Source organism: Pteropus vampyrus, unplaced genomic scaffold, assembly GCF_000151845.1.
Source record: "Pteropus vampyrus isolate Shadow unplaced genomic scaffold, Pvam_2.0 Scaffold22, whole genome shotgun sequence".
Taxonomy (NCBI): domain Eukaryota; kingdom Metazoa; phylum Chordata; class Mammalia; order Chiroptera; family Pteropodidae; genus Pteropus; species Pteropus vampyrus.
Window position 1 is genome coordinate 9,400,439 of NW_011888803.1, and position 16,602 is coordinate 9,417,040.

Genomic DNA, 16,602 nt, shown 5'->3' on the forward strand with positions numbered 1-16,602 from the left:
ATTTCAGGCATCACTGTGGGGATAGAAAGAGGAGACTGAGTTAGCAGCGTTTATGTCTCCCTTTCTGTTTTATATATTGTGATAGCTTATAGTCTTTAAAATTTTTCTCTAGTTCAATATACTTTTTTCCATATCATAAAAACAGTAAATATGAGAGTATATCCTTGCTAAAGAGACCTCAGGCCTCCTCTGCAAGGAGTACAAAAACAAGCCTCACAGTAATAGAACCAAGAGTTAGCTCCTGGGCCCACGTATGCTGAAGCCTTTCTCCTCAGTGTAACCCATGGACCTGGCCATCGTGTGGAGACTTGATAGCAGTGTAGAATCTCAGGCCCCATTCCAGACGGATTGAATCAGAACCTGCATTTTAACAAGAGTCCCAGATGATTCATTTGTACATTGAAGTTTGAGCAGCCCTGAAGTCATCCAGATGTTATCCAGCTTCCTGGTCTCTTCATCTCACAGTGAAGGACACACATTGGATGACATGTGTTCCTAGGAGGGTTTAGTTTAATCTTGACCTTCCCTGGGAATGGTGGAAGAAAGAAGAATACTTGAAACTTATACCTAACTCTTATTTCTGCCTGAGTCTTTCACCACGTTGTACTCTTAAGTTTCTGCTATGATCTTCTCTAACATATGGCTTATATAACACTATTTTCTCAGACTTCAATCTAGCTTCTCCTTTTATTTCTCTTATACTATCATATTCATATTAAATCTCAGTTCTGGAAAATAGAGCTGAGTTGCTAAATATGGCTTAAGTACCCTTGAACCATGACTTCTCATTCCTATTCTCTGCCTTCTATTTCCCCTTCATTTTGGCTGAAATACTAGACTTATTTTTATAGAACCAAAGGTTTGTATAAAATAATTTACCACTTAGTGGCAGTTTTAAAGACTTTCCGTATTCAACATAGAAGAATTTCTAAAGATTCAGTTTGGGGGTTATCTGATTTTTTATTTTCTGTTTCTTTTTCATTTGCCATTTGATATTTTCATTCTATTTGATGCCTTACTTGAAGAACAAATAGGAAAGAACATGAGAACCTCAAATTACATATTTATTTGGCTCTCTGTTTCGGTGGGGGAAAATTAAAAATATCTGCTAAAATATAATTGTGTACTTTCTAATGCAACATAATTTTGTTATCTATAGCCAAGTTTTAGTTTTTAAGGTGTGTAAGATAATAAGATTCATTTGATTTCCCTTCTAAAAACTCCATTATTTCTCTATAATATGAGTTATTAATGCTTCCCCTAAAAAAATTCTACTGATAGAATCTTTGATATTCCCCGAGTTCACATGCTCTGACATATGCCTCCTTTTTCATTGTTTCCTTACTCTGCCCTACCAATAGGCCTTATCTGAGGCAGCCATCATTATTATTGCTATTAATTTATTGACTAATCTGGTTAAAAGTTCTCCGGTATATCTCCATGTAACTAACTCTATTCTAAAATGTAAATGAGAGATTAATAAATTGTCAAAAGTATTCAACTTTTGTTCTGTGCTTTAGATGCTGAGGTCATAGCTTGCAGATGCTTTCAGTTTAGTATAGGGTGGTAGGCCCCCACCCCTCCCTACCTTCTTTCTACTTCACCCCCACACTTTATCGTGACTCCAGAAGAGATTCTTAACCACTTACCATTCATCATGTAGACATTTGCCTATCAAAAATATACATTTCCCTGAGAAATTGTGTATCACTGCTTTGCAACTGGTAATACTTAGCTTTATCAAATTCTATATTAACCAATTCTTAAAATTTTTAAAATATATTTACACTTAAACAATTTTTATATTAACTAATCTTTGTATGTTTTTAATTCTAGTAAATTAAAGTAGTAATACTTAGATATTTTTTAAAATTTTATTTTACCTATATCACACCTCTAATTTCATGAATCTTTTTTATTGACAAGCTTATGATATCTGTTCTTAACTTTTTAAAGTCTTCTGATCATGTTTTCTTTAATCGTTTTGGTTTAATGATTATTAACTTTTGTTTTATTTGTTGAGTCATTAATAAAAATGAATTATTGTGAAAACATGTCTCTGAGAAGAAAACAGATTTGCTTAGAGCATTCCCATACTGAAATGCTGCCTGCTTCAGCATGTGTGTTGGTACTCACCCTCCCCTCACCTCACATGAATGTATGCACTATACAGCATTTTAAGTGATTGTGTTGTTAGCGATTTTGTTTTTAGGGTACTCTTTCACTCTTTTCTGAGTGTGGTGATAGTAGCTCTATGAATTAGTAGTTATAGAACACACTATACTTTCTTTAGTTAGAAACCTGTGTTTTAAGCTCTATAATTGTCAAACTGGTGTGGTGTGATTGGTCTTAAATGTCTAAATGGAAAGTATTTTGTGATCATTAAGTTTCATTTTCTTTAAATTGTACTTAAGTAATGAGTATGTTTTCCTTTTTTAGGTGCGTTTTGTAAAGAATATAACTTCCTGGAAAGAGATGAAACCAGGGTTTTATCATGGACATGTTTCTTATTTGGATTTTGCAAAGTAAGTTATACCTAAAGTGACATGTTAAAGAATGCTTTGTACTTTAGCAAGCTAAAAAGGAATAAATTCGTTAAATTTTTATGATTTTGATTTTTTTAAAAGTACTGGCTTGTCTTTGCCACTTTTAGATGTAATTTAAATATACCTTCTAGTGTTTTACTGCCCTCTAGTGTTCATAAATTGATAATCGTCATATCCATTTTAGAAATTCAAGGTCGATTAAATTTTGGTAATATTCTTTAAAGTTATTTATCATTATTATGTTTCTGTTTCTCGTGCAAGAAAATGACACTATTTTAGGAGAGCCCCAAGTTTTAACCTGGAGGCCGGATTGTGACTTACCATGTCATTGCCTGAGAACTGAGAAAGCAAAGAAGCCATCACTCAGTATTGGTGCCCCAGTACATCTGCTGCTCAGCGAAGACGCTGTAAAGAATACACATTCCCTTAGGCGACCTTGTTTTGGCTTTGCAATTGTGATATATTCAAAGGAGACTTTTTAAAATACAGTGATTATCCTTCATTTTCCTTTATAGTGATTTGCCTGAAACTGGAAATAAATAACACTCGTTTTCCGTATTTTGGAGGGGAGGAGTAGGTCAGAGTGTTTCTATCATAATTCTCAAGAAAAGTTCGTAAAACTACAGGCCTGCTTACAGTATCCAAGCTCTATGTGGCTCCCCCTAGAGTCTGTGCTATGTTGCGTACTAATCAGAAAACTGTTCAAAAGGATTATTCTCAACATAGGCAGCTTGTGAGTCCATTTGACTGGTTTTTTGTAGCACGTAGAGTACTATTATATAACCTCAAATCCAGATTTTTGTCACTAATAAGATTTTGCACTAACTTTAAAAACACTAAAAGTATATTTTAAAAATTATTTAAGCTTAGACATGTTTGCTCAGTCTTTTCATTAGCAATCATGACTTCAAAGTAATGCATCCTCAAGTATTTGTCATCTTTAAAGAGCAGTCTGTGTAAATAAAATTTGATAAATTAATTTGATATCTCACTGTCATTTTAATTTTTTAAGTTTGTCAAGAAAAAGTTGAATGAAATATTTCTGATTCAGAATGATAACAAATCTTAACTTTTTTGAAAAGCATGTAATTAAAATGATTCTCCCAAATATTACATGCATAAAACAATATATTCTTATTTCAAGTTTACCGCTAGTATTCAAGATGTTTCAACAAAATGATAGCTTTAAAGTTAGATGTACATTTTCCTATAAATAATTCATACCACAATATTGAAAACATTTTATAGGCAGCTTTAAAATAAACTAATTATTTTTTCCTTGCAGAGGCATTGAACCAATTTCATAGACTTCATTCATATGCATATTTTCCCTCAGGGCTGCATTATCCTTCAATTGAATGTTTGTTACCCTTTCACCTAAATGATTTATTTTTTCCACACACAGCTTGGTTTCTAATACTTGAGGTTTTCATTATTAAAATAATATATTGAGTACTTTTGCTTTTGGCAAAAGTCATACTTAGAATGAAGCTCTGGTATATGCTGGGGTTCTTGCAATTGAAAGAGTATAAAGCTTCTTGAAAAGATTAATCTCATTTATTAAATACTAACATGAACATTTAAAGGTTTGAATAGTTTCATAATGGGTCTCATTATTGGAAGTGAAAAGTATTATGAGAATTTTTAATAGAATTTTGCCAAGATTTTAAACAAATACCTAAAAAAGTCAACTAGAGAAAATATATGTAGTTAAGAACTATTGTAAATATAACTAGAATCTTTTAAAATAATTTTTAGTTTGATATCCCTACGCAGCATGGATAAGTAAAGAAGACAGAAATATCACCCTACCAATTTTTAAAATACTTTATACCTCAAAATATATTCTTTTATATATATATATTCTTGATTGACCTCACAAATTGCAAGGACCTTGTCAGCTTACAGCACCTGGTCTTCCTAGGTGGTCTTCCATCCAAGTACTAACCAGGCCCGACCCTGCTTAGCTTCCAAGATCAAAATATATTTTTGATTGGCATAGTACTTGGTGGAGTCCATTAAAATACTTGCCATCAGGAGAAAACGATCAAATTTAGTAAAAGAACTATTTAATCACATAGCTTTTTAATTGCCTTAGCAGAAACATTAAGAATAGTGTAAACCCAGTAAACCCCAGGAAACCCAAGAAGTAAGAGAAATAAAACATGAAAAGTGCTTTCCGGTTTGCACTGATTCCTAAGAAGCACACGTTTTATTTGCAGGCCTATGTTGTCAGCTCAAGCCATGTTTTGGTTATATTTATCTGGTTTTATTCATAACTTTAGAATAATAACAAAAATATCTTCTCGTTACATATTTTCTCCTGACTTACTTTTTTTTGTCTTAATCCTATTCTTGATTTTTTAACACATTTTTCAGTGCTTTTCCATTTTTCCTTTTCATGTTCAATTATTATTTCTTTTTAATTGGTGGACAAAACAATTATAAAATAATGTAGATGTGATAAATTAATGTCATAAATTTAGAAATTTTTCAATTAAAAAAATTGTATAGATTGGACATTGTCAAAATGTCCTATCATGCAGACAGTATAAAGGTGAATAAGTTGCAGTTCTTGTCCTCACTGAAATCCCATTTTTTCTATAATTATCAGTTTATTATGTTTCATTATAAAGAGTGAAAATATTACTGATTACCCTTCCTTTCAAAGTCATACTATTCATTGATCAGCAGCATTTATTACCCTCACTTTGATTTTCTTCGAATTCTACAAAAGAAAAACATTAGAACATGTCTTTCAAAAACCTTTTCTATAACATTATTTTTTTCTTAATGAATAATGTTCAGCTAAAAGAAAACTGTTTTAATGCTGGTTTTGATCAGACTCTGCTGAGATTTTTTTTTTATGATCTAATAACCTAAGGGTCACATGTCAGCATCTATCTTAGAAAGATACTTGGAATTTATTTTTTATACAGCAGTCAGTTTATTCAAGGACACATCAGGTGTGTATACCTTTTTTGTTGACCCCAGGAACGAGTATGAATTTTCACTTTGCTTTCTCCATAACATTCCTGCTGCTATCTTTTTCAGAATAATTAAGGTGAATCAGTAAAGAAACAGATATGTCAGGACAAGAAACAAATAACTAAATGCTTTACTAGGTTTGAATGTCCTATAGAGTAATCAAGTGACAATATTTCAGGCTTAAATAGACGTATATAGTATATAGTATACAGTATTACAGGTGAGTTTGTCTCTTTTACCTCATACTTCTCTGCTGAACCAGTAGAAGTTTGCACCATTTTCTATAACTTTCAACATATCACAACACCATAGAAACATTTTTAAAATTACTTTAATCATTACATCCTTAATCATTAATTTGTGAGAGTTGCCCCTTTTTTGACCTTGTACTTCCAGCCCTTTTTTGCAGCACTGATCATATAGGCTGTTAGGAGCAGTCTCTGAAGTCAGACAGATCTGCAGTTAAATCTCCACAACTCCTTACCAGCTCTGCAGTCTCAGCCACATTACCTCAGATCTCCGGTTTCCACATTTGTAAAATGAGGATAATTAAAATAACTACTTCGTGGGTGGTTGTGAGGATTAAATACGATAATGTATGTGAAGTACTTAGTTCAGTGTCTCACACAGAGTAGTGTTAGTTCTTTTAAAACTGTCTTCTTTTAGTTATCATGTTGTCTTACTAGTGTTTTCATCTTTTCCCTGTCTGAATTTCTGCTGGTCCTTCTTACTCCCAACTCTTAATGAGGCATTGCTCAAGAATCTGTCTTTGCCTCCATTATTCCTTTTTGGGAAGTTAACCTATTTTGATTTATCAAGAAATCCAAGCAAGAAACTTTTGTCTTGGACAGCTCTTTTCTTCTCCACATCTGTCTAATCACTCGCCAGGTCTTTGGAGTCAGACTTCTTTACTTAGCCTAATGCTTTTGACATTTATCCGATTATATATGTGTATCAGTAGCTAGTTCATTTTTGGGTAGTATTCCATTGTACCTATACACCACAATTTCTGCCCATTCAACTGTTTCTGGATACTTGGGTTGTTTCCAGTTTTTGGTGATTATTAGTAAAGCTGCCAAATCATTTGCGTGCAGGTTTTGTGTGGAAATACATGTCCTCATTTCTTGTGAGTAAAACCTAGAAGTGGGATTGCTGAACTGTGTGGTAGCTCTGTAAGATGCTGCCAAACTGTTTTCCCAAATGGCTGTATTATTTTGCAGTGTCACTAACAGTATATGAAAGTTCCAGTTGCTGGGCATCCTTGCCAGCATATGGTATTGTTAGACCTACCTTTATTCCTTTCTTTTCCTTTTCCTTTTCCTTTTCCTTTCCTTCCTTCCTATTTGGGCCATTCTAGTAGATGTATAGTAGATGAATGCCCTTTTTAAGAGATAATTACTTCAGAAATCACAAGATTATCATCAGTGGGACAAACAGGTCTTTCACTATTTTTGAAACAAGACAATGGGAACTTGCCACTAGAAGGATTTGAAAGTTTCTATGAACATTTTAGGGCTAAGAGAGTCCAGAATAAATATGTATGTCAATGTCCCCAGTGAGACTGCTGTTTAACTAGAGATGTTAAATCTTGTACAAAGAGACACCTTAAAGCATAATGCTTCCCAAAGGCTATTCAGCTTTTAGCTTCATCATTTTCCATTTAGGCTTTGTCTAGCCAGTTGACAAGGTTCCCTTCAAATGTTCTGAGTATGTACTTGGTCTTTTAACCATTTTTGATGTTCATTCATCTATCCAAGCTATATAGAGTGTTGCTGTAAAGAAATGAGCCTAGTTTGTATTCATCGTTTTATCATACCACATATGCTGACATGGTAAGAATAAGGTTCCTAAAATGTCTTTTTACCAACCTGCTGCTCAAGTTATACTTTTCCCCTTTTGATCCTATATAATACCACAGATTCCTACCAAATATGCTCTTCTCTTTCCAGGAAGATCATGGTCTAACAAGCTAATAATAGTTTATTTTCCTGGAGTGAAGATGCGTTTTCTACTCTTCTACCTGAGCCCTCCTGTAGCAGCTTAGATGACTGGCCAGGGTTAAAGGTGGAGTCTGTGACCATAGAATATATTTTTCCCCCTGTGCAAAACTACCTGGTTGGCAAAAGAATTAAACCTACAAACCTAAAAGGATGCTTGTTTTCTAACCAGCTGAGCTGAATGGCCAGATACTATTTTTATCATGCCTATTTTCTGTTTTAATCTCTTGCCTCCATGTCTATGTGACCATATCCTAACTTACAAATAATAGTTTTTATCCATTTTCAGAATGAATTCACACAAATTATCTCATTAAAATCATACCTATCAATGTCACCCAAAGCCATACCCCAGAAAGTCATTTCCTGGACAGCACAAAGAGTCTCTTAAAGTGCCATATCCCCTTTTCACTGCTACTTGGTAAGAACTGCCATCTGTTCCATATGTCAAGAACTAGGGGAAAGGGGAAAAGAGGAAGCTTGGTGGGAGATGTTCTTCTGGGAGGAAGTAATTTCCAAGCGAATGGCTCAGGGTGGGTCAATAGCTAATAATGGAGAAGATATAGGGGGTTCCCAGGGAATCCCACAGTCTTAAGAATGGATTCATTGCACCATCGTCCAGTACTTTCCCTTTCTTGTAGATTCCTATGCTAAGAATCTCAAACTCTCTCAGTTAAGGTAGCAACTATGTATTCCTGATGCCCTCTTCTAAATACTGAGTGCACTCTCCCACAGAAAGGCTTTGTCAGTGGCTAATTCGCAAGTCTGTTCAACTTAATACTACTAATATTGGACACTTTATGTGTCCAGCACCATGCTGAACACTAGTGATAAAGCCCTGAACAGGAGGAAAATAGTCACTAACTTCATGGAACTTCTACTCTGAGATGCAATGTGACAATGCTGAATACGTGCAACAATACTATTTTCTCTTTTAAAAAAATTGTGAAAAAAGTTTTACTGCATTTTTGGCCATGTAGGTTTATGAATTTTTCAATGAAAAAAAATGCATCCCAAGTTCTAATCAACCAACTTACAACTATAATATTATAGTAATGTTTTGCAAAAGGATTCTCTATAGTTTCCAATATTTCTATATGTACAAAGAATTTAGAGACTTAGAGTTATTTAATGGTGAGAAAAGGACTAGAATTCAATAGAGCTGATCCCCTTTTACACAGAAAGTAGTTCTTATAGAATTTAACCTATTTGTAAGTTAGGAACTTCTTGTTCAGTTAATTTTTAATAATTTGTTGGAAAAAAAAAAAACAAGTTACCTGGGCACCTTGCTTTTTCTCTTCTATAGTCCCTTTTTACTACTCATTTGCTTAAGAATTTAGTATAAAACAATTATAAAATGCCTACTGTGTGTAAGGCACTGTGTGTAGGCAGAAATAAGGAGAAAATGTGAAATTGGTTAGTTTAGCTAAATGCTTTTTAGTGCCTTTGCAAAAAGATTTTAGTAAGAAGGGAAGTTTGTTATAAGCTGTTAGCTAAATTGAGGGTTTCTATGGGCAGATGAGTGAGCATATCAAGAGTGGTTAAAAGAATAAGCAATTTCCACTGTTTCTTACTCAGAGTCATCCAACTTAGGCTTAATTCTATCCTTTCTCATTGTGATTTCCATTTTCAGAGAGATTGCTAATATTTTTTAATGTTTCAAAGTAGTACTAATCAGTAGGCAAGTATGTATGTATACTAGGCCCTGTGAAATATATAAAAGAAGAGTAAAGTACTGTGTCTACCTCAAGTGGCTTATAATGCTGTTGGAGACAAAGGTTTACAAGAGAAATACTACTAAGTACCTGCTAAGAGCGAAATTGCCTGATATCAGTACCTCCTGGGTACAGGTGTCAAATGAAAGCAGATAGCACTGTATGCTGGAGTCATCAGGAAGGTATCATGGACTTTACAAGATTTCCTATTGCCTGCCCCTCTACAGTTTCTTTCAAAGCGGCAGCCAATGGCCTTTATTTTTTCCAGCTTTATTGAGATATAATTGACATATAACATTGTGTAAGTTTAAGGTGTACAACAGGATGATTTGGTGCATGTATATATGGTAAAATGTTTACCGCAATAAGGGTAGTTAACACATCTTTCACCTCACATGGTTACCATTTTGTTGTTATTATGGTGAGAACATTTAAAATTGACTCTCATAGCAACTTTTAAGTATACTACTCAGTATTGTTAACTGTAGTCACCTTGCTGTTCATTAGATCCCGTATTATGACCCTTCTCTGCTGACTCAGTCAGGCCTCCCTCCTGATTCTTATAATGGCCTACAAGACCCACATGATATACACTTCCTCCACCCCAATCCCATCTCTCTGTTAATATCCCCTTTCTGATTCTGCTGCAGCCAAGGCCTTCATATTTGAAAGGCTTATCTTCTTGGAACACTTTCCCCCAGATATCTACATGGCTCCCTTCTCTTCACATACCACCAGTGACACCTTTCTGAAAAACCTTGTTTTGGATTGTACTCTCCTCATTTCTCCTGGAACTCCCTATTTCCTTTCAGTGCATTGTATTTCTCCTTAGTACTTTTTTAGCTTTTTATTTTATTTTATTATTAGTTTCAAGTATACAGTACATTGGTTAGACATTCGTATAATTTATAATTTATGAAATGATCCCCCCGATTACTCTATCACCCATCTGGCTCTACACACAGCCATTACATGCCATCTGAATGTTAGCTCTATGAGGGCAATGAATTTTTTTTTTTTCTTTTTTCCTGCTGTATCTCTAGTATTAAAATAATGTCTGGCATATATATTGGGTACATGGAAAAGTATTTCTTGAGTGAATTAATATAATAGAAAGGAAAAAATTTAAATGAGGGTTGCATTCTTATTAAGGAAGACAAAATGAGCAAAAGAATGTATGAAGAAATAGAAATAAATATGATATATGTGTGTGGGGGTAGACTAGGCAGGCCTGTCTATAACAGACTAATGGTCTCTTATTTGAGGAGAGTTGAAAATAAAATTAGATTAATAAGGTGGTACCTAAGACATAAGGCAAAGAGATATTAGCAACCAGGACAAAGGAGATGGGGTTTGATGTCAACGTAAACAGTAGAGTTATTTCATGTTTCTAAGAAGAGTTATCTAACAAATAGTTCTTTAGGAATATCAGTTGAGAATTGGTATGGAAAGTAGATTGAAAGGGAGAGAGACAGCATATAAGAAAGAGAATCAACTAGGCTATTTCACTAGGCTAAGCAGGAGACCTGGGAAGAAGGCAATGATGAAGAGAAAGGGAATGATGAAGATAGGTCATATCTGTGAGAAAGCCTACAAGTGAAAAATCAAAAGGACTTGGGAGCTGAACTGAATGAAGAATAAAGGAAGAGTCAAGGTAACACTAAGGTTTCAAGACTGGGACAGGTGAAGATATTAAAATAGGGAGCCAGCTGGACAATTCTAAGGTCTGCAAGAGTTGCTAAAGTCAAAGCCTTATATTCCTTCAACTCTTTATCATTCCTTCAGGAAATAATGCTGAAAATTTAGTATCTTTCACTTCTCTCTTGTCTTTAAAATCACCAATAGTAGAAGGCAGACTCAACTGGTCACACTTGTGTGGACTTACACTATATCCGTTAATAATATTTGTCTAGTTTAGTAGGACAAAAATGAGAAATCATTGTGGTACAAAATTACAATATTTTATGTAATTCTTGCCAGCAAAATTTTAAATTATTTTTTATTCAGTTTTTTCTTTTCTGTTTTATTTTCAGCTCTAATTTTAAAATTCTTATTTCTTGTTTACTTTATCGTAACCGAAATAATCATAAAATATTTCCTAATCTCCAGATATTCTGTTTTATTTAAATTAGTTCATATTCTTGTTTTCATATAGAATTAATAACTGAAATCGTATTTTACGGACACCCCTAAATAGAATGAAAATGTCTATTTCACCTTTTAAATTTCATTCTATTTCAGATTTGGTGTGAAGAAGAAGCCAATTTACATTAATGTCATAAGGGATCCTATTGAAAGGCTAGTTTCTTACTATTATTTTCTGAGATTTGGAGATGATTATAGACCAGGGTTAAGAAGACGAAAACAAGGAGACAAAAAGGTAATGTTTTAGTTTTAAGATTTGCGTAAAGATAATTGTTTATGAAATGCGATGAACAGTATCATTTTAAAATTTATTTGATTATAAATGTACTGCTTGCTTATTATGGAAGTTTTGAAAAGAGCCCCAAAGTAACAAAAGTAAAACTACTTTATAGTTGCTATTTTAGAGTATACATAATTTTTTGTCATTTAAAAAAATATTTTACTTCTGTTCCAGGGCTGAATATTTGTTTTATTATTTGTCCTATTAAGAATTTTCTATGACACCGTTATAATTGTTCATTAATATGATGTATTTATGTGTGCACTTTGGTTCTCTTAGTCTCGATGATGCAATTTATAATGATTTGTGATCATCAGTTTAGGGACATTATTTTGCAAAAGCAGCCTTTTTTTTTTTTTTTGCAAGAAAAGAATAGTAGCTCAACCAAGTCCTTACTTAGCAGGTTCAGATTTGGGTTGTGTTATATATATATGTGCATCCTCCAGAGTAGAACAAGAGTTGTTTTTCTAAAACATCAAACTGGTTTGTCAACTTTTCTGGTGGAACACATTTCCTGGGACCTCATTGCCCACAGGATTGCCCAAGGCATAGGAGACACAATCTGACATTTTTCTCTCAGGCGTCTACTGCTTTAGCCATGTGAAAAGGTACCATCCTCCAGATTTATTTTTGCTTCATACTTATTGCACACATGTTGTTCCCAATATTTAAAATGTCTCTCCTTCACTCTGGAAAACTGTTCACTTTTAAAGTCCAGCTCAACTGTTATCTTTTTCATAAAGTCTTTTCTATCCCCCAGGCAATTAGTCCTGTCCCTTTCAAGTTCTCAGAGCACACAATTCAAATTTCTCTTTTTTAAGCATTTTTGTGTGTGTGCATGGTATTTGAATTATTTGTTTACATACATATCTCCTCAAAAAGTTTTGAAGTTCCTGAAGTGGTTGTATTTCATTCATCTTTGTTTCCCCAGTATTTAGCACAGTGGCTGTTTTATCTGTATGCATTTAACAAATTGTCAAATGAGTAAATTTTGCACATTTTAATCCTGAAGTGTTGCATAGTAGTGATGCTAGATACTTGACATACTATAACAACTAACATCCAACAATTAATTTATATTTTCTAAGTTAGATGTGCCCTCTGTGTCACATGAGGAGACTTTTTTTTGTTTTATTTAACTTTTTTTTTTTTTTAGAAATTGCTGTTTCTTTTAGTCTCAAAGCTTTAGGCAGAAGATACTAATCCAAACACAGCTGTCCAATGACCTCTTAGCATTATTTAATCTCCTAAAATATGTCTACTTATGTTATTAAAGAGATTCTGCAAAATTTTATAAAATCTAATAATATAACTCTTTTGTGACCTCATAGAATGTATTGATAGTTATTTCTACTTCATTTCAATGCTTACTACTTTTTTTAGCCCTAACATTTACATGAGCTCTTATTCTATAAATATTAATATCCATCTCCCTTCTTGACCAAAGGAATATTAATGTTGGTAAGAAAAATATTTTTCAGTCACATAGATTCCTACATCCACCATTTGTCATTGTCAGCCCTGGATACCATGGTTTTGTGGTTTGAAGAACTAAATAAGAGTACTTAATAATAACATAACAATTGTAGCTCATATTTATTGAGTATATTTTGTGTATCAAGCACTGTTTTAAGTTATTTATGTGTATATTTTTTCAGGCAGCCTGTACAACAATTCTATAAGATAGTCGCTGTTATTATCTCCATTTAACAAGAAGGAAACTGAAGCGCAGAAAGGTTAAGTACCTTGCCCAGTGTTATACTACCAGTAAATGGTAAAGCTGGAATTTAAACCCAAGTACTATAATTCCAGAACTCACAGTCTTAACCCCTCTATGCCCTTTAAAAATCAGGAAGGCGATGCAACAGCTACTCAACATTTTTATGTGAGAAATATTCCAAAGTTGCATATTCAGTACTCATGCAGATATTTTAACATCATTTCCCATTCATATTTGAAAGTTTTAGGTAGATATATCTTTTTAAGTCTGGAGATTTAACCATTCTTCACCCTGATAATGACAAGGCTTTGTTGTTTTTTTTGTTTGTTTTCTGTTTTTTTTTTTTAATGTCATTATAAAATATATATGAAGACACATATTTATGTAGATGTAATATTGGTGACATCAGCAAAATACTATTGCATTACCTTAATTCTCACAAAGACAGGGCCATCTACAAATGTTTTATTAAAAATTTGGCTTATTTCTCATGACACCAATATTGGTAACACCCTGGGACCCACCGAGTTAAATGATGTTGCTTTATTGCAGATAACTCCTTAATATATTTAACTGGCATTAATAAACTCATATCTATAAAGTTGGTAAGACTGCATGGCATATAACAGTTTTTAAAATGGCAGGGTTAACATTTTGAAAATGGCAGATAATGGGGATTAAAAGGTGGCTGTGATGATGAAGGAAATACCTTGCAATGGATTCATTTCCATGAAAAATATATAGTCCAGCACTCATGGCAACTATTATGTTTTAAAACTACAGTACTGAACTGCTTTCTAGTTATACTGTCAAACAGTAATTTCAGATACATTTCAGGCATGTACACCTATGATAGCTTTTAGTTGATCTTATAAAGAACACATAATTTCATCGTGTTTCATTGAGGAGATTTCAAATACTCTGTTTTTCATATTTTATAACTAGAATTCTATTTATTTTAATCTCTGCCCAGTACCTGGAAAATATTAAATAATCTAAAGGTCAGCATTGAAGAACTATATAGATAAATCAGTGGTTCTTAAACTCTTTAGTCTTAGAACTCCTTTTACTCTTAAAAATTATTGAAGACCACCAAAGAGCTGTTGTGAATGTAGGTTATAGCTATTGATATTTACCAATAAATTAGAAATTTTAAAAATATTAATTTAAAGATAACAATAGGAAACTCATTGTATGGTAGCAAATATTTTATACAAATAACCATTTTCAAAAAAGTTTAAAAAGTGGAATTTTACATTTTTCAAATTTATTTATCTATTTATCTATCTATCTATCTATTATAGTGACATTGGTTAATGAAATCCACTAAGTTTCAGGTGTACAATTTAGCAGTAAAGCATATATATATATCATTGTGTACATTTTTCAAATTTAAAAAATATCTGGGTTGATATAGAGAACTGGATTTTCACATCTGTTGGGGAATCAGTCTGCTTAATACATTCTTTTGGTTGAAGCGTAAAAAGAAATTCCCGCTTTACACAGATAAGCTCTTGGAAAAGGGAGGATATTAATATCCTATTCAGAAAGTCATGGATATTCTTATTTAATACTACACTAAAACTTGACAAGTAGTAGTTTTTTAAAGTTATTGAAGCGTAGTATCTGAAACCATAGCAATGAACTCTTTATGCTCTGCTACATTAACATCCATTGATATATTTTGTACTTTAAATGGACTTTTAACTATTTTTTAGCATCATGCATTCGTCATTTGGATCATATTAGTTCACTGAGTTATATGGACCTTCCAAATGTTAACATTTTATTATACAATATCAAAAATTCACATTCATTAATATCACTACTGATCTCATCAGAAAAGTCTTTTAAATTTTGGGAAACTGTCAAGCTTACGGTGGCGACGGCAATAGGAATTATAATGAATTTAAAATATGTATTTATTTGTAACGGAGAGTAAATAAGGTCAGAAAAATCCACACTTCATGCTGCCGGATCCAACCACTGACTTATAAAATGTGGCCTCTGTCGTCCTTAGCGGTTCACAATCCCCTGACTGGGGTTTGCTTATGAAACATGAATTTTACTATTTTATCTCACAAAGGAATTTAAGAACTTATCATTGTTTACTTAGAAAGTATTTTATATATATAAAAAAATCACAGGAAAGCAATATAAATCTATTTAAAGGTTTAATAACTTTTCATCATAGACCAGTGTTTTCTATCTTAGTAAAAATGTGTGCAACCCATTGTCTGCCTTAACCTGTATTCACAGATTTCTTATTGGGCTATAGGTGTTTCCTTTCACTAGAAGAGAGAAAACAAAAAGAAGTGTCAGTTGTAATGGAGCTGAAGAAAGAGATGAAGAGTTCAAATTGGACATTATTTTACGTCATGTATAAGTAGATGGAAGTCTCCACTATAAATTGTACTTGTACCTTAAAAAATAGGTCTGAACTAAATCATAGATTAGGGAGTCATCAACATTAGATAAGAGATGAAACAAGGGATTGAATGAAATTTCACTTGGAAGACATATAGATTATGAAAAGAGAACCAAATGAAAAAGGAAGAAGAAAAAGATGGGGTATAAATATATAGCTTTGGGGAACGCCAGCATTTAAGGAATAAACAGAGAAAGAGCAGCATGCTAAGAGACTGATGTCAGAGAAGCAGAAGACAAACCTGGCAAGATCTTGAAATGGATAGGACAATAATTTCCATTGCAAAGAAGTTAGTGAAGTGAAGATTGAAATCTGTTCCTTCGATTTGTCAACAGGAAGTTCATTAGGGATGTCAGAGAAAGGAGTTCAAGTGGAATCCAAAGAGTTGAGGAGTAAACTGAGAGATGAAGTTAAGACTGAAAGGAAAGACTACTCTTAGGATGGAAGTTTGGCTTTGAAAGAAAGAGAAAAATAACAGGAAAAGTTTCTTTAAGATGACAGACACTTGGGCATATTAATATATCTGAAGACAGCAAGGGGTGCTGATACAGGGAACTAGAGAAAAATTGATGAAGCAGGGTCTCAGAAGGGGGTGAGAATGGTGTTCAAAGATCGGAAAAGGAAATACTTCTTTAAAGATGAGGGCAGTAGGAGGCTATAGATGCAAATAAACTTTTATCTAAGCAGGAAATCAAGAGAGCTCATACTTAGCTTCAGTTTTCTATATAAACTATAAAGCGAGATCATTTGCAGAAAAGGGTTTGAATTAAATATAATTGATAT

At 33.2% G+C, this 16,602-nt stretch overlaps 1 protein-coding gene across 2 annotated transcripts in view; it reads left to right on the top strand.

Moving 5' to 3' along the window:
• The window catches only part of HS2ST1 (heparan sulfate 2-O-sulfotransferase 1), a 172,121-nt gene that overhangs the window by 148,909 nt on the left and 6,610 nt on the right, over positions 1-16,602 (top strand). For both annotated transcript variants that reach the window (XM_011355592.1, XM_011355590.1), the window contains exons 3-4: positions 2,440-2,525; positions 11,488-11,626. In XM_011355592.1, coding sequence (XP_011353894.1) covers positions 2,440-2,525; positions 11,488-11,626 — 225 coding nt within the window. The remainder of the gene's footprint in view (positions 1-2,439; positions 2,526-11,487; positions 11,627-16,602) is intronic.